This window comes from Lepisma saccharinum, chromosome 16, assembly GCF_977018435.1.
Source record: "Lepisma saccharinum chromosome 16, izLepSacc3.1, whole genome shotgun sequence".
NCBI lineage: Eukaryota > Metazoa > Arthropoda > Insecta > Zygentoma > Lepismatidae > Lepisma > Lepisma saccharinum.
The window spans coordinates 26,158,352-26,177,206 of record NC_139244.1 but is presented as its reverse complement, the minus strand read 5'-3'; the positions used below and the strand labels follow the sequence as shown (position 1 = coordinate 26,177,206).

Here is an 18,855-nt window from a genome sequence, read left to right as displayed (position 1 = left end):
CCAGCATTACAGTTTTTAATAAACAAAATAGAATACAGTGCCCTGCACTATGGCCATGCACTCTAAGACGTCAGGCTCTGAGCTTGGGATATGGGACATACGCTGGTTCAAGTCTCCTGGGGGAAGTGTAACAACTTTTATTTTGAGATTTCGACCAGTGTAGCCATCCACCATCGTGAGGAAATTGGGGAGCTATGAATGAGTAGCATCCTGGTCATGGAAAACCTAAAATAACATCTAGGGGCTCGTCGTGCTGACCACACATCATCCTATAACTTGTTGGGTGATCACCCACATCTGCTGAGGCATGTGGGAGTGAGGTCAGCACTTTGTAGGTAACCCCTGGCCCTCACAGGCTGTTGGCCATGTGCTATTTTTAAATATGATACAGTGATTTTTTTCCTGATTCTCCAACTCTACCTATTCTGGTATAATTTGTCAGTAATAATGTGTTTCGAAATGAATTCTGTTTTCATGCATGTTGATTGTTGGTACTATTTTTATACCACATTCAACTCATTATTGTTCAACTTTGTTTCGTTTATTGTTTGTTTCTATTTTGATACTCATCACAGCCATTCTGTTGCAATTATAAGGATGAATGATGATTAGGTGAAATAAATGAAAGGGAGGAAAATCAAATCAGCCATGTTCATGGCTGATCCATGAACAAGCCAGAATTTGGTTAGTGAGTGTAAGGTGCTAATTGTATGTGAATGAGCTGGACATATCACTACTATGTTTAAGGGTCCTATATTTTGGAAAGTTTTCTCTGTGTTATCATTTTTTTTTAACAGTATGGCTTTTCAACCACAATAAAAATGAAATTCAACGTCATGGTACAAAAAGAATTGAACTCCTGGTGCAACAGCCCTTGGACAGCCATGACCTGCCAAGCAGTTTTTCATTGGGTGATATTTGAGTCCTATCGCTTGTAATTTCTGCTTTTTGAGCCCAGAGCCCAGAAATTATTTTTTAGTAGCTCCCCAATTCTCCTCATGCTGCTGGGTCAACACCAAAATCTTTGAGACCAGAAATCAAACACTATTTTCAAAGTAGGGCATGTGAACATCTGAACATTTAGTATATTTTTACAACAAAGGAGCACATTGTTTGTTGCACTTATGTATCAAAACAATAAAATGACATAATGCACACACACACACACACATGCACACTTCTTATATATATATATTCATTAAAAAAATATAGCATGTGCTATTAAATTGTACAGCACAGAAGCCTAAAACACCTTAATTGCCAGGCCAAATTTTCCATTTTATTGTGGATAGCAGGAGCTATTTTGATGGTGTGTATAATTATTATGCACACAGCCTGTATGATACCCATTTTAGTTGGTGTGAGAAAACTCAGAAACCAAGACTGCACAGTCTTTCCAGGAGGCCAGGGCAACTCATACACACATTTGATTTCAAAGGAACTGTGTATAAGAACTATACATGCTGCCTGCAAGTTGAAGTGCAGTTATTGACATAGATACTGAAGATGGTGCTTATGTTTTATTGTGAACAAAGGATAAGAGAATATGGTTACAACCCTTTGGGTCAGTTTCATCTATATTTTAAACTAAGTCTTGAAACTTTCCTGGCAACGAATGACCAGCGATGTGGGAAGGATTCCAAGCTTTCGATAGCTAATGTTACTCTCATCTTCAGGCCAGAAGATTTTTTACTAATATGCGGAGGGTGTAATTAATATCACTGCTATATCATTGTTGAATTTGTACAGATTTTAGATATGTTCTTTCTTTTTCTAAGATGGTTTTCTATGTGTTGTGCGTTTTGTGGTAATTCTCAGAGGTGTGGCGTGCATGTAGCCGGTGTTACCACAGGTAACAGCAAAATGTAAAGAATTAAAAAGTTGTTTCAATAAAATGACAACATTGTTAAATACGTTAATGAACACCGTTGCCGTTGAGTAGATATTGCCTAGGACATTTTTTTCTGCAGCCGACAGAAGTGAAGAGGGAGGCAGTTCTGCTACCCTGAAGAGGCAACAAGGGAGAAGAGGCTGCCACCGCCAATGCAAGGAAAGAGCGGAGAAGGGCTTTGGGACATAGTGTGCTATGGGGTTATTCATATGCCTGTTAAGGGGCCCTGTTGCCTTTCATACCTACTGGATCAGCCAGTGTTGTCACATCGGATTGGCAGAAAAGAGCTAAATCCCACCTAAAATAGGAATATCATTTCTGTGAAGCAACTAGAGGTAGACTGCAAAGCCAAGGGGATTGAACTACAACTGAGACCAGTTAGGTAATAGACAAAAATATAGTTCCTTGGTGTGATTCGTGAATTGGACAAACCTTTCTCCAAAATACTAAGTCCTTCTACAAAGGAGCAGAGTTCTGTCATCTGCTCAGTGCTCACCACACAAATGTCAGACTGACCCGAGAAAAGTGTGGTTTGTCTTCTTCCCCTTCGCACCTCATTGCAAAAAAACAGAGACAGATGAAAAATTGACAAGGGTCGACCACTATTCATTGTCTAATGAGTGGTAGTTCTTTCTAGGAGTGTTTGTACTGTGCTGATTGCAAAACAAGAACAAAATGAACAAATATCTAGCTCGAAGACATGTTTTATTTACCGGAGGGGGGGGGGGGAGACAGTGATAACATCTAGCAACCATAATTGTTATACTGATAGCCGGTAACACTTTTGAAAAAGTCACGCCACGCCACTGGTAATTCTTAACTGAATGTTGCAATAAAATGATAGGATAAGATAAAGTGCAAATAATATGAGAATCAAGGAGACCTTTTAGTAAATCATTAAATAAATAAATTTCCTCTTGTTTCAGGGAACTTCAGGTTTTGAGAAGCATGTTGACAAATTGTTTGACACAGCAAACTATCTTGTAAGCAAGCTTCACAGACATCCGAATTTTAAGATGGTAATGGATGAGCCTGATTTTATCAATGTTTGCTTCTGGTACATACCACCTCGACTCCATAGGATGCAGAATTCCTCTACATATAAAGAAGAACTACATAATGTAAGTTAACCCCTTATGCATCATTATACTTGCAATAAGAATATAGAATAAAATAGATTTATTTCATCCATGAATCAGATGTTTGCACTTACATGCTGTGATATCAGACATGTAAATTTGTGTCCTGAGCATTACAATACAATAATACAATGATATATTGCTTACACCCATCAATTTATTACTGATTAATTCTTCTAGTGGCCAAAATCGGTAGAATGTGTGTAGTGGTAAAATAAATAGTACCAGGGCCAGTGACGTGCACTGAGGAGTAGCTAGTCTAGCAGAGATAGATCAATCATTCTCAAATCTCTAATTATTTTCAAATCACAATATTTATTGTCTTGTTAAAGCCACAGTTCATATACAACACTTTTTTTTCACGCGCTTCTCGTCCCTCGGTGCGTTCAGCGGCCTAGCTCGCTCTTTCTCTGCCTCACAGTTCCAGGTAGAAACGGGTTTTCGAAGGGAAAGGGAAGATTTCTGCCTCTACCTCCCTTGCCCCCTCGCCCCCTCACCCCCGCTCCAATGGTTGAAAGCCCGTGCTTTCAGGTCCTCCAGTCTATCTCCTATAGGAGAGATAGGGGATTGGTTTCCCTTCGATTTCTTTGAAATACTCTAAAGAACTAAGGGGAATTTTTTCTGCAGTACTTCTGTCCTCTGTATTTACACTACTTTTTACACGTTGTACAATATGTATGTATAATATGGGATGTACTTTTATCATTTATGCAATTGGAACGTCTTATGTGCAGACAAAATTTTATGCTTTTTTTAAAAATATGGAATATATAATGATTAAATAACAAATATTTGCTCACACTCTCTCTTGCTCTCGTTTTAGTAGTGTTTTGTTTAAATCTACTAATCTCTTGGCCTCCAATAAAAAAATGGATAAGCTAAACAATCATAAATACGGATGTATTTATTTCAGCAAGTGAACGTGCGTTCTAATTCTTGTTGTTGGTTTGGTATATTTTACTTCGCTTTTCTGCCACATTTGGTTATCGTGAAAATGAGGATGAGTGATGATATGATGAAACTGATGAAGGGACCTCACAATGAACAATTCAGGCCGGAATTCGTGACGAGCATACGTTCTTGTTCTTATGTGTTGTACTCTGCCTGCAGTGAATAATGAAAAAAATAGAAATGAAAAATATATCCCAGAACTCAAAAATCAAAATGAATATCATTGAAGAAAGTAGAAAAAAGGTTTGTTTAAAGTTGTGTTTTGTTACCCGTCGCTTTTTCTAGCTGTATAGATTTAACCTGAATAAGTAGCTAAGAGTTTGGAAAGTCGTGAGGGACAATCATAAACAGAGAATTCTAGGCTCCTGATTTCACAGTTCCCTGCAGATGCAATGGGAGGAAATTATTTGTATTTTCTTCTCTCTTCCATCGCTTTACCTAATTTCTGCCATGACGATGAACGTTGATTAAATTAAACGGGTGAACAGTGGTTGCAAAGAAACACTCATGCACAGGCCAGGGCTTGAGCACGGGTCCTTCAGTAACGAGATCGTGAGATGGGGAAATTAGGGAAATCAAGCAATGCAAATTTTTTGAAAAAACGTTAATCATATATAAAGATGGTATTTCAAAAATTCAATTGAAAATTACTACTCAGGAAAAATGCAGTTTGCTTTACCGATACCCACGTATCCGAATGGTTAGCGCCTTCCCCTCATCTTTGTTGTCGGCCGACCTCCGTGGGGAGTGCAAGTGGTCCCGGATCTGTACCCGATGGAGGCATATAGTGGTTCGGATCCCACATTAAACTATAGGTCTAGTCCCGATTAGCCTTTCTGTGTATAAAATGGACTTAAAACGTCAAATCAACCATCAAATCAACCAACTGTGGGGGAGTGGTTACCACAGCGTGCTACGACACCATGAGTTCCGGGTTCGAACCCCTACCTGGACATGGGTGTTCTTTGTGTTTGTCCCTTCATTAATTTTGTCGTATCATCTTTGCGATTAACCAAATGTATAAAAAAGTGAATCAAATCAAATCATTCATTGATTGATTGTTTGATTTGGTTTATTTTACTTCGCTTTCCCCCATATTTGGCTAATCGCGAAGACGATACAAAAAAATTGATGAAGGGACACACAAAGATCACCCATTGCCAAGCCGAGATTCAAACTCGGCATCTCTGGCTCAGTAGTCAAATCAAATCCTTTTTGATTTTCGAAAGTGGGTGGAAGTGATGTGTACAATTTTTTGTAGTCATTCCTAACTTTGCAATTTTTCCCATATTTGACATTCTTCTTTAAGGAATACAGGGCCCTAAAAGGGGGGGAGGATTATGACCCGTTGGTCATGCCACTCATTGCTACCCCAAGTGTCGACATCACCGCACGTCACTGACCAGGGTGGTCCCTTTCCTTCAGTGTTTTCTCATAATAGACATCTTCATGTCACTAACGCACCTGTTTCAAGACATATTCACTGCACAGTATTTTATAAATTGAATAAATATTATAGTAACCTTCCAATTTCTCCCATAATACAGCAAATGCCGAATTCCAATTTGGATCATATAAGTACAAATAGCACTATGATATGGGATAGGTCAATTACATGTATAATTTTGAGTACAAAGGAATTAACACATACTTATGCATATTAAAAAGTATAAAAGAGTATAAAATAACATAAAAAATAACATAAAAATAGAAGAGATATCAAAGGTTATGTCTATTAATGAGAAGAAAAATCAAAGGTTATGTCTATTAATGAAAAATATGATCTAAGTACTCCTCTATGCTATAAAACAAATACTTCATTAGCAAGCTCTTTACTGTCATTTTAAATTTAGTTGAATTATGATTCTTGAATTCCTCTGTCAGTTTGTTATAACGTTTTACACCTTGAAATTCTAGACCATTATGTGTTTTGGATGTACTGACAGTAGAAAGGTGGAGGGAGTTATGCATACAAATGCTGTATTTGTGTATGTCTAGATTTTTTGAGAAGATTTCAGAATTTGTATGAATAAAGTACAATGTTTCTAAATTGTACAAACATGGAAGAGGTAATATTTGAAATTCATTGAAAATTTGTTTTGTTGGGCTTGAGAGGGATACATTTTTCATAATTTTTAATATCCGTTTTTGCCAAATAAAAATTTTCTGCATTTTGGGTGAACTTCCCCAGAAAGAGATACCATATGTAAGTACAGATTGATTCTGTCCAAAAAATACTGTCCTTAAATCACTTAAAGATAAAACATTTCTCAGAATTCTCATCATGTAGCAGTGCCTGCTTAACTTTTGAGTTAAAATAGTAATTTGCATGTCCCAAGACAGGTTTGTGTCTATCCATACTCCCAGGGACGGCGACAGGGGTGGGCACGGGTGGGCAAGCACCCACCCAAAAATTCTTGTGCCCACCCGATTGCCCACCCAATCAAATTCAATAAGTACATATATTTGGGGATATTACTATATGAATGATTCAATAAATAAGTGTATTCTGGTGTTCATAACATGTATATTTTACTTGTGAATATTATCTGTGCTAGAAATGTTCACATATTATCAACCCATAAAATGCCAATTTTGTCATTAGAAAGTGAAAGTAATTACTAGAGCTATTGAAACATAAACTGTGATCAAATGAATACTTCCATGATTAAAACCAGCTAGTAGGCTTAGGAGGCTCAAAATTATGCAGGGTATGATCAAAATTAGATCAGAATTTAGGTTGAACTTGAGGACTGCAGCTCCAGGCCTCCACATACGTATATAAATCCCGGCCTGGGTATGGTTAATAAATCTCCAAATAAACAAATAAAAACATCATCTTAGCGTTACTTCCTCTGCAACACAATAAATTATTTCGATTTTGAATTATTATTAGAATAATTTAATCAAGAAGACTTAGATGGGCAGGCCAGGTGACACAAATGGGAGAGGAAAGAATAGTTTACAGGATTCTTGTTGAGAAACCTGATGGTAAGAGACCTATAGGAAGACCAAGACGATGGAGGGATAACGTTGAGATGGACCTATAAGAAATTGGCAAGGATGGGAAAGATTGGATTGATCTTGCCCCGAATAGGGACAGATGGAAGACTTGTTGTTGCTGCAGCCATAAACCTTCAGGTTTAAGTATGCTAGATAGTATAATATAGTTTTAATTAGCTCTGCATTGAAATTCCAGAAGTGTCCCTTTTCTTATTTTATTACAATTTTTATATACCTGTTATCTTCAAATATCAATATGGTATACGAAATATCAACTTTATATTCGTTGTACTAATAAGAAGGAATCACAATAATCACTACAATACTGAAGTGAATAAATTTTAATAAACCAGTTATGTATGAAAGAAGCTACAGAATTATTCGGTTATTAATGAATGGCTTATCCTATTTAGAAATCCTCGTCCCACACATAAATTTTGCCACATTAATCAACCGAAAATATCAACAGAATCTGTAGATGCAGTTGAAGTAAAGAAAAAAGTTATGTCACGAAGTATCCAGAAGACGATTTTGTGTTTGTTTTTAAGCCCACTTTTATGCTCAGATAGGCTAATCGGGTCTAAACCTACAGTTTAACGGGTAGTCCGAACCCGTGTGCATTGTGCTTCCAGCAGAGGAGGGGGGAGTCGAAGACAGGAACTCTTCATTATAATGCGACAGCGTTAGACCATTGAGGAAAAATATACAGAAACTCGCACCAAATGTGACATTTTATCACCACAGAAGATGCGTCCATTTTAAGAAGATGATTGCCTAAGACAAACATTTGAGACTTTCGGAAAACAACATCATTGTTCACGGAATTAGCTGCCTTGATCCACTAATGAAACGCTGTGCAATTGAAACTACCACCTCAACTTTCTAAGAACTATGGACTAATGAAACTCCATTTTTGGAAGAGTAAGTTGTGGTAGATTTGTTTCATTTTAAGTCATTTTTCTGCTAATTTTGATAATGGCGACGATAAGGTCCAATGGTGATTAGATGAAAGTAACGAAAGGGCAAAAAAACAAACACATGCTGACACTCAAAATACAAACCCTCATAAATTATTACTTCGACAGTGGTTCCAAGCTCCAGGGACTCGTTGCGCTGAATGAATAAAGTTTCCAGGGTATGCTGCACAGGATAGAGGTTCTAGTGTGTTTGAAATGGTTACACCATACAACCCAAGTCATCTATGAAAAACAGATGAATTTTAACTGGCACGGTGATCAACTTCGATGAATTCCTTGTGTCCTAAATAATTTTGTTAACTCAAAAAATATGTTCATGTAACCCTACATGTATTGCTTCTCCCACATTAGTAACATGACAGTTTAGAAAACAAATAACAACTTAGCTAATAATCTCTTAAATTCTGAACAGATTTTTCAATCTTACTTGTTTATTACTTATGAGTGATATTTTGTCAAAATAGCCTTTCATTAGCCTAGGAATACTTCATGGACAATGAACAAAGAATTTGTTTTCTGTGTGTGTTTTAAATCATTCCTAATAATACGTTCATTTTAATCCAAACATTCAGTGGCGGCAATTAGGAGGAGTGGGAAGTGGGGCATGTAGTTCCCCCACCACACTTTGCCACTCCTTCCCCCACTATGGCCTCTTTATGCTAAGCCTTTTCTACCAAGAAAAAGTATATTGTCCTTGCCTCTCAAATGTTGGTACCCAATCGCCGCTACTACAAACATTCAGATAGATTTATCAGTTGTACAAACCTTGTAAGCTAAGAAAAGTGACCCCCAAGGAGTAAGAAAACTCTTTCAGTCAAAAACTCATACGATGAAAATTCTATGCTCAGGAACATGCATTTAAATTACGAGAAACTTCACGATTGTCTACCATCGCACTTTCTATTATTGTCGCTGAATACATCAAATCAAGTATGTGCCTTGTATTTGCAACACAAGCTTAAACTTAATTCACATTTATTTCACTGTATTAACATGCGTGAAAGAATGTGATTAGAATGTATGGCTGGGGTATGGCTGCGCATGGGTAAACACTTCCTTGAAATAATTGTGTCCATCAGAGACAAAGCAAAAGGAAATGGAACAAGATACGACAATAGATTAGAAAAGATAAAGAGGAATACAAGATGATTGATCACATCACCCCCACTCACGACCGGATCAAGAAAGTGTGGGACGTTACCCCCACACCCCTATACGCCTTCATGGCGTGGTGATAAGAACAGGGAGCACTTTACCTTTACAAGAAAAGGAAAGGGAAAAGAAGTTGGAGGAAAATCGGGAGTGGAAGAGAGAGGGGGATACATACGTCTTACGTACACATACATGGTCTTACATTTATACTGCCCACCCTAATCTATCAATAAGAAGCTTCTGCCCACCCGGTCAAAAATTTCTGGCGCCGCCCCTGTATACTCCTAAGAATTTTATTGCATTGCTTTCGTTGACAACTTGATTGTTAATAATTATATTTAAGTTTTTTGTTTGTTTTACTGGATTAAAATTTATTAGAACTGTTTTATTATGAACATTCAGGGAAAGCTTGTTGTTGTTTAGCCAGGTGTTTGTTTAGTTGTGTCGTAGTCAAAACGTTATTCTTTTGAAGTTGCTCATGTTCCAGGTTTTTCACTATGATATTTGTATCATCCGCAAAAAGTATTGTTTGAGACTCTGATAAAGTACTCTGATAAAGTTTCTGGAAGATCATTTATGTAAAGTAAAAATGAAACTGGTCCTAGAATTGAACCTTGCGATACACCTGTTTTGACGAACAATTTGTCTGATTTGATTTTGTTAATATCTACATACTGACATCTGTCTTTTAAATAAGAAATGAACCATTTTTTTGCTAAACCCCTGATTCCATAATGGTCCATTTTATCTAGTAAAATGACATGCTGTACCAAATCAAATGCTTTGGTAAAATCTAAAAATAATCCATACAAATACATTTTTTTGTCTTTCGATTTTAGTATGTTATTTGTAAATTCGAAAATAGCTTCTGATATTGATTTACTTTTTTGGTATTAAAATTGATGTTTGGATAAAATTTTGTATTTTTCTAAGAAAGTTACTAATCTATTTAGCATAATTTTCTCTATTACTTTAGAGAAAACCGACAAAAGAGAGATTGGCCTATAGTTTGAGCATTCCTATTTGTTGCGTTTTGCTATTTTGTACTCCGTAGGAAAAATACCTGTTTCTAAAGATGTGTTGCAAATACATACTAATGGTTGTAAAATACTATTCACACATTTTTTGAGTAGAGAACTTGAAAATTCTTCTGGCCCTGATGAATACTTATTTTTTAAATTTGTAATTACTTTCTCGACTTCTCCCTCAGTTACTGGGGTGAGAAACATAGTGTTTGCATTTTGGGGACTGCTAAAATATGTTCTTAATGTAGGTGTAGAGATTACTGCATTTTTATTTACGGTATTGGGAATGTTTACAAAATATGTATTAAAAATTTGTGCTACATCAAGGGGATTGCTTATTTTCTCTCCATCAGACATTGTTTCTATTTTTCATTTACGTTCTTTTTTTTCTTACCAGTTTCATCATTAACAATTTCCCATAGTTTCTTTGATTTATTTGCAGATTTGCTTATTTTATCTGCAATGGCTAATTTTTTCGCATTGTTTATTGCCTTCCTGAGGATATTTACATATTTATTGTAGTGGTCTTTAAGTATGGGATTCTTGTTTTTCTGAATTTCTTTATATAATTTTCTTTTCATTTCACAGGATTTTTTTTATCCCTTTAGTTCTCCAGGAAGTTGAGTTGGTTTGATTAAGGTGTTGTTTGTATGTTTTGTATGGGAATGCTGCTTCAAAATGATAATTTATTGTCTTTGTGAATAGGCTTACTTTTGTATTTAAATTTTCCTCCATGAGCACATCAGTCCAGTTTTTTTTCTATAAGGAATATACAAACTTTCCTATTGAATTTGCTTTTTTCTATGGTAGTGATTTGTTTTGCATTTTTTTTTTTATATATATTCTCTGGCATATGGAAACTTATGAAAACTGCTACGTGATCAGACAAGGCTAAAGGCAAAACATTTGTGGAGTGTTCAAATAAAATTTGATTAATTATTACTTGATCAATACATGATTTACTTGTTGGCGTTATCCTTGTTGGTGAATTTATTGTTGCGATCAAATTATGGGAGGTTAGAATTGTATTTAGTTCATTTTTATCTGGACTGTGTTTTAAAAAATCTATGTTTATATCGCATCACCCCCACTCACGACCCGATCAAGAAAGTGTGGGGCATTACCCCCACACCCCCTATACGCCTTCATGGCGTGGTGCTATGCACAGGGGAACACTTTACCTTTTTACTTTTTTTTTATGTTTATATCGCCAGTTACTATAATCGGTCATTTATTATGTAATGAAATGGACAACATTGTTTCTAATTTTTCAAAATATGTGCCTAAATGTCCATCTGGTGTTCGGTATAAGCAAACTACTGTTACTTCATTGTGTTGTAATTTTAAATTCACTACTGTGTGTTCAAAATTGAATTCTTCATTTAAATAATCAGTTTTTGTTATGTTTTTAAATGGTATATTGCTTCTAACTAGTATGGCAGCACCACCTCGTTTGTGGTGTTTACGGCAATATGCGCTGGCTAAAATAAAATTTAGAATTTGTGTGGAAGAAACCTTTTCTTTTCGCAACCAATGTTCAGTGACACAAATTATATGTAGGACTTTTTTGAGGGATCCAAGAATCACATCCAGCTCATGGACCTTGTTCCTTAATTACTGAAAATTTTGACTCACAAACCTAAAAATATTTTTGTTTTCCGAGATAGGAAGTTGTTCATTTTTGTTTATATTGACTGTATGTACATCTATACTGGCATTCAGATTTTGTAAACTGATTACTTTGTCTGCAGAAGCTATTTGGGGACTGTTTGATTTTACCATAAAAAAATAAGTGCTTCGATTGCGCGAGATGAATTTTTTCTGTTAGAGCATCTAACCCTGTCAGTACACAAATCATTATCATCATGTGATATATTGGTGGAATCCTTATCATATACTCTTACACTATCAACAATATCAACACTGTATTCATCTGGCACTTTATAATTCTACAATGCAAGCAACATGTACTTACAAGAAAGATTGTATTTTAATCTTTGTTATTTGTCACTTTATAATCAGATACTGGTGCACAAGTTAATTGTAAATTTAGATGCAATTTAAATTTGCAACATGTTTGAATCCTAATTAGATACATGTTTCAATCACAGGTGGCTCCACAGTTAAAGGAAAGAATGATGCGAGAGGGAAGCATGATGATCAACTACCAACCTTTGAGACAGTGGCCAAACTTTTTCCGGTTTGTTAGTCAGAACTCGGCTCTCACACACAGAGATGTAGACTATTTTTTGGATGAGATGGAAAGACTTGGTTCTACTCTATAATATCTCACTTGCATACATTCACACATTTGTAAAGGTATAGTTGAATGCATGCATGCTGGATTTTGTAAACGGCTTTTAAGATATGTCAAATGACTTGGTATACTTTACCCATTATAATGCTGAAGAAGTTAATGAAATGTAACTTGTATTTTCCAGCAGATGCACAGTCAGAATGCACATGTTGTTATATGTGCTTATCTTTGCCATGATAATGCCTTGACAAGTAATAAAGGTAGTAAGTAAATGTTCAGAAACTTCCATTTTGCAAACCTGAAGAAGGCACCTGTAAAAATATAATGTTGTTTCAAGTAGAAATGCTAATGAAAGCATTTAATAATCTCATTAATTTTTTGTGTTGAATAATAACTACTTTAGTAATTGTTAATGTGTGTTATATTCCCCCTGCAGGCAATAAAAGTGAAAAGATTATGTTTACTTTCATTAAAAGCTGTCCTCATGCAAGGTTTCGGAATGTTTTCTTTACAATGAATTTCCACTGTGGCATATGTGCTCAAAATTGCTATTTAACTATTAGTATCAAACAGAATCCAGAATTCAACTGAGTGACTGCCATAGAGCACAATAATTAAACCTAGAGTTGTGTCATAGTAACATGGGGGTCACATATGAAGAAAACAATCTTTACAACTAGCTAAAATACAAGCTGTCAAATGTAGAAAACGAACACATGTATATGAATATATCAGTGAAGTTTTATCCATGTTACTGCATTTACCGCAGGTGAAACATCTTTTCTTTTCACATATTTTTAGAACTTTCGCATTACTATATGGGAAATTGCTCATTATACAGTGTTTTTAACTGTTGAGTTGCCTGTAGAGCAGCAGCTATAGTGTGCCAGGCAGTTAGAGCACATCTGCCGGCAATCTGGATGCAACATCCACGTAACTGGAACCGCTAGCTATGTAATGAAATAAGCTCGTACAATACATTGACAGTTACAATTAAAATTACCATGTACCTTCCTTCAAGAGGTGTTGGAAATGTTGTCCTCCTGCATCCACACATTTACGGCATCACTAACACATATCAGTTCCTCTTCCGAAATCACTTCAATTTCTCTCCTGATATTTTCTTTCAATTCTTTTAATTTATGTCTTCAGGTTTAAAAGCTTGGTAGCTCACCATGCAAACATCATGGAAATGTCTGTTTTTTGTGCAAGGCGCTGGAGGGATTTTTTTAGGAGTATGTTCCAATCGTGCTCCAACATTGTCTAGTTTCTCCTCAGTAAGCACACGCTGTTTCACCCTTTGCTTCTTATCAAGAACAAACTCTGTTTCCCTAAATTTGTTCAGAAGTTTTCTAACACTGTGTCTGTGTGGAGCAGGAACATCTGGGAATTCTGCTGCAAAATACCTTCTAACTTCTAAATGCTTTCTAACATCCCTACAAGAATTTGTAATGATATAAGAGTCGTACATAAAAATTCATTGTTTTGAACTGTAAGTATAATGTCGTATTATTAGACTGCAGAAAAGCACAAGTAATATGCATACTAAAACAAAACAATCTAAAACACTTGTTAACACCTTAACACTTCACAAACATGTGCAAACTGGACACCAGCTATTTGGATACTGAAGCACTGTGTGGTCAGTGCCAAGGTCAGTGCACAGCTGTGGGTCTAAACGCCGGCAGATGTGCTCTCACTGCCCGACCTGCTAGCCACCGCTCCACAGATGACTCGACCGTGAAAAGCCTGTATGTTATACAGACTATTAAACAAGCTTCTAAACCAGAATTTGAGCAAATTATTTAAATAACTTAAAGACTGGTTTATGTACATCACTGATCATTCCCCATCGCAATCTTTTGAAGACAGATGTGATGGAGTGAAAATATTGAAATTACTGGAAAATTTGAAGTTGTCAGACTTCAGTTTTTGTTTTACTTGCATGCCTTCATTGGTGTTTTATTTCTATCATATCTAATTAATCTAGATGGGGTGAATAGATACAATAAATAAGAATTGTTGTGGTATACCAGGTCAAATTTTCATATTATTCCACTGAATAGTACTGTATATAGGTGAACGATGCCTGGCCAGTGAATCTTTGTGAACAGTAAGTGAGAGCAGCAAAATAAATTGTCACTTTCAGAGTCTGTGTGTTTCTTAGTTCATTGGCATTTGTGTCAAAATTTGCAGGCCTTAACGGTGGTTCAGAGAAAAATACCAAAAGTTATCTGCAGGAATGGAAAGATTACTCTATACGCAGATAACTTCCTTCTCGTCCATGTTGGAGAAACGTACCAGGATGTAAAGGAGAAAATGGAAAACTCATTCGCCAAAGTACTAAATTGGTACAACGTCAACAACCTGAAGCTTAACATTGCAAAGACAAAAGCTATGGTGCTTCACACCGGTAAGGGAATCCCAGCTAACACGATAGATATTACCCTTAATGATGCCAGACTACCTTTGAGCAATCATTTAAAGTATCTAGGAATCATTATAGACCCCCAGCTAAATTTTAATCTCCAAATAAATAACTTTATTCGTAAAATCTATCACCATGTTTACATATTTTGAAAAATTCATAAATATATCGATAGAAATCTTGGTAGACATTTCTACCTTTCCTTTATTCATCCCGTATTCGAGTATGGTGCTAGTCTTATTTATGGCGGTAACTTAACTCATCTGAAGAAACTTGAAACAATCCAAAACAATTGCTTAAGAACTATTCACATGCACCCCCAAGAAAATAATTCTCAACAATTGCGCAAGATTTACAACATACCCACAGTCACTTCGAGAATACATTACATCTACCTGAATAAGGTATTCCATAGTATACGTAACAAATCATCTCCATTGCATAATAGGATTAAGCTCTGCTCTGAGTTCAGTACCCGAAACACCAGATCGTTCTTACATAAAGACCTAGTAATCCCCAAACGTAACAAAAGCAGATTAGGCCAGAAGTCCTTCTCGTACCTAGCAGCAGTAACCTGGAATTCACTCCCGACGAAGGTCAAACTCAGTACCAACAAAGCGCAGCTCTGTCGTCTTCTACGTTCACATGCCTATAAATTCTAACTCCAGTAACATTATTTTCAGTGCTTCACACCCCTCCCCCCCCCCCACACCACCACCTCCATTCCCACCACACACAAATGTTTTAAAATTTTCATCCATGTACTTTGAACATTAATTTCATACACACTCATACCCAAACCCACACACCGTTACATTTTCCTTTCTTCTAAATGTGTATAACTCTCAAACTTTCTTTATTTCATTGCTACTATAGAACACTTTATACTGTATACTCATGTAAATTCATCTCATTTTCCTTAGATGTAGCTTTTGTATATTTTTTACCACATAGGGCATCTATTCATTATTTGTATTAATATTGTTCTAAATGAAATGTTGTATGGCTTAATTGTAACCCTATTGAGATAATAAATAATAATAATAACATCACCAGAGCCAGTGAATAGAGAGCATGCTTTCACTTCTACTGCTTCCTCTTTTGGGAATTTCTTACATTCCAAAAACACCCACTGTTTTCTCTGAGGGCAAGTTCCTCTTCCTCAGCTACCTTCCTGAGATCAACCAAGTAAGGGGTGATGTCTTGGCCTAATTTACTCACACGGATAGATGCATGGTTTAAATTTGCAAGTTATGCTCTATCAAAAAGGGTCCAATATTTTTTATTTACTATTATATTTATTTTTAGAAATTCAAAAACCTATAGGATGCTAAAGTTGTGTAATATACAACATTGGAAATTATTGTTGCTTTCCTGCCACTAAGTTATGCGTATGCTGTTGCCATTGCACTCGCATCTTCTGCTTTTGCCCTATAATATGCAAACAACTAACAAAAAATTTGTAGTGATGTAAAGAATTTCTGGCAGAGCCTCATGGTAGGTCTTTGTTTTCTTGTATTAACTAAAATGTTAAATTGTACCCCTTCACTTTGGAGGGCCATGTAACTTAGTTTCTCATTGAAATATTAGGTATTGGCATTGACTCACACACACAGACAGATATGTACACATGTGTGTATGCTTCAAGACACACCTTCTCAGAGGAGCTCAGCAAGTTTTATCTTGCACACAATTATCTTTTCTCTTTATTCAACCACACTCTTTCTTGTTTCTTCATGAAATTAGTTGCCAATTTTCTCCTACGACAATTACTGCATAGCTTCAGGCTTAGACCTTTTGCAAGTGGGTCTACCCTTATCTCCGTAAACCAAATCTGAACTGTAGCTAATATTGTAACTCTTTTTCAGTGTTTTGAAAGTTACTTTTTGAAATTAAATTTAGTTACAGTTACTTGGTTCAAAAGTAACTGAGTTGCAGTAACAGTTACTGTTCCTTGAAAAAGTTACTTTTACGGATACCTTCTGATAGAAATTTCCTGCAAACAAATTAAATTACATGCAGTTAATGATCATTAATTGTAATAAAATAAATATATGAAGACTTGAATATGATTTAGTTATGTCTCTGGCACATAATATTAAGTATTCATATATTCATATTATTACCAAAAAAAAAGCCTAAGATGGAACAAAACACTGAAGACTTCAAGTGAAATTAGAAATGATCATTTGTAAGCATGGATGTTCTAAATGTAGCATGCAATGAAGTGTAGCTTTCTTGTCTTGATTTCATCTCCTTAACATCCAGAGAAGACACATATTAGAAACAGGTTGCCAAATTTAACTTTCCCCCCTTTACAAATTCTCAAGTTAACAAATTAAATGTTATAAAATAACTAAAAGTAACTTTTGATAATATTACTGCTATCAAAGAAGTAACTTTGCTACAGTTACAGTACTACTTACTTTTAAAAGTAACTAGTTACAGTTGGAATTCCTCAGAAAAGTAAATTTTACTTCCAAACATTGTGCTTTCCATAAGGGTTCGTTAAACAATGCATCTTCAGAAACATCATTATCATCCTCTTAACATGTATTTATAATACTTTAGTTCATCTATATCTACTTCTGTTATAGTACTCCATTACAATATCATATCAGTGTAGACTTCTGCATTAAAACCCAAATATTTATAAATATTGTGGTGCTCAAGTTTACGTTTTCTCTTGTTTCTAAAATGCATCTTGGGTAATTTATTGTGAGAGTTTGTTTGCACACTGACCTTAAAGTCACATACCTATTCTGCTAGAGAAGGTGGGCCATCTTTGAAAGAGCAAAGAAGATGGATGAAATCCTGAGAAAAATTGATATTGCACCAACCAAATAATAATAATAACCTGTGGTGTAACAGCCCATGAGGGGCAGTGCCTACCTAGCTACCAACTGCCAGTCTCACTCCCACCAGAGGTCATCCAGCCAGTTATGGGGTCACATATGATCAGCACAACGAACTGCCAGTCATTTTTGTAGGTTTTTATGACCAGGTTACACTACTCGTTCGGTAGCTCTCCAATTTTCTCATGATGGTGAATGGCCACCGGTCCCATACATAGGCCAAAATCTTAGGAGAAAAGTTGTTATGCTTCCTCCAGGAGACTTGAACCTGTGCACATTCCGTAGCAGGAGCCCAAAGCTTGCACTTAGACCCAGTGGCATCGCGTGAGGTTCACATACGGGTGTTCATAATAAAATCCTTATACCCTTGTAACTTTATCTTCAATTGAAGTGATACCATTTTTTTTTACAACTAACATCCTTTTAATTATGTTATTTATAATTAGTAATGGCTGGTGCAAACTATTTAAATGTATCTATTGCGAACAAGACCACTTCCTGATTTGCCCGAATAAGTGGCTAAAGAACACACACTAGACATGCACTTTCATTTGCTTAAAATCTGCCAGGTTTAGTGACTTGTCGCTAAAATTGGCAACTATGTAGCGCAGACCTTTTTGAGTCCCCCCAAGACATGCCTTGTATATGCTGCACTCTGGTGCCGAATGAAAGAAGTATTTCTGCTTGCATCATTGTTCGCACAGTGAAGTGAACATCTTCGGTGTACAGTGGCCAATAGCCCCTTAGCTGCAGGCCCGTAGCTAGATGGGGGCAGAGGCAACTGTCCCCCCCTGAGAGCCTGCTTTTTCCCCCCCTGTGAAAAATACAGAACATATTCCTACCTGGAATTCTCACTAATCTTTACAATTATATCCTCTATTACTCTAGCAACATAACAAAAACGCTCTTTGATTTTGTGATTTATTAAGGTGTGTGGGATTCTGAATAATGTCGTACTAGGATTAAGGGGAGAAAATCTCTTCCTGATTCAGATTTCCGGAAATTATTTTGTAATTTTTAATATCTAGAAGAGAAGTCTTGCATGAAAGGTGCCTAATGTGTTTGGATGTTTTTCTTGGATGTGTTGCTATGAAGTTTGAACTGCTTAATCTTTAGTCTCTGAAGTCTACCTATTGGTAATAGTGATTCATGTGGTAGAGAGAGGAAGTGGATATTT

At 36.1% G+C, this 18,855-nt stretch overlaps 1 protein-coding gene across 1 annotated transcript in view; it reads left to right on the top strand.

Moving 5' to 3' along the window:
* LOC145999987 (cysteine sulfinic acid decarboxylase-like) overlaps nt 1-12,833 on the top strand; it is a 69,647-nt gene extending 56,814 nt beyond the window's left edge. The window contains exons 7-8 of the mRNA XM_083137287.1: nt 2,818-3,012; nt 12,250-12,833. Coding sequence (XP_082993413.1) covers nt 2,818-3,012; nt 12,250-12,423 — 369 coding nt within the window. The 3' untranslated portion in view covers nt 12,424-12,833. The remainder of the gene's footprint in view (nt 1-2,817; nt 3,013-12,249) is intronic.
* Nucleotides 12,834-18,855: the final 6,022 nt, after the last annotated feature.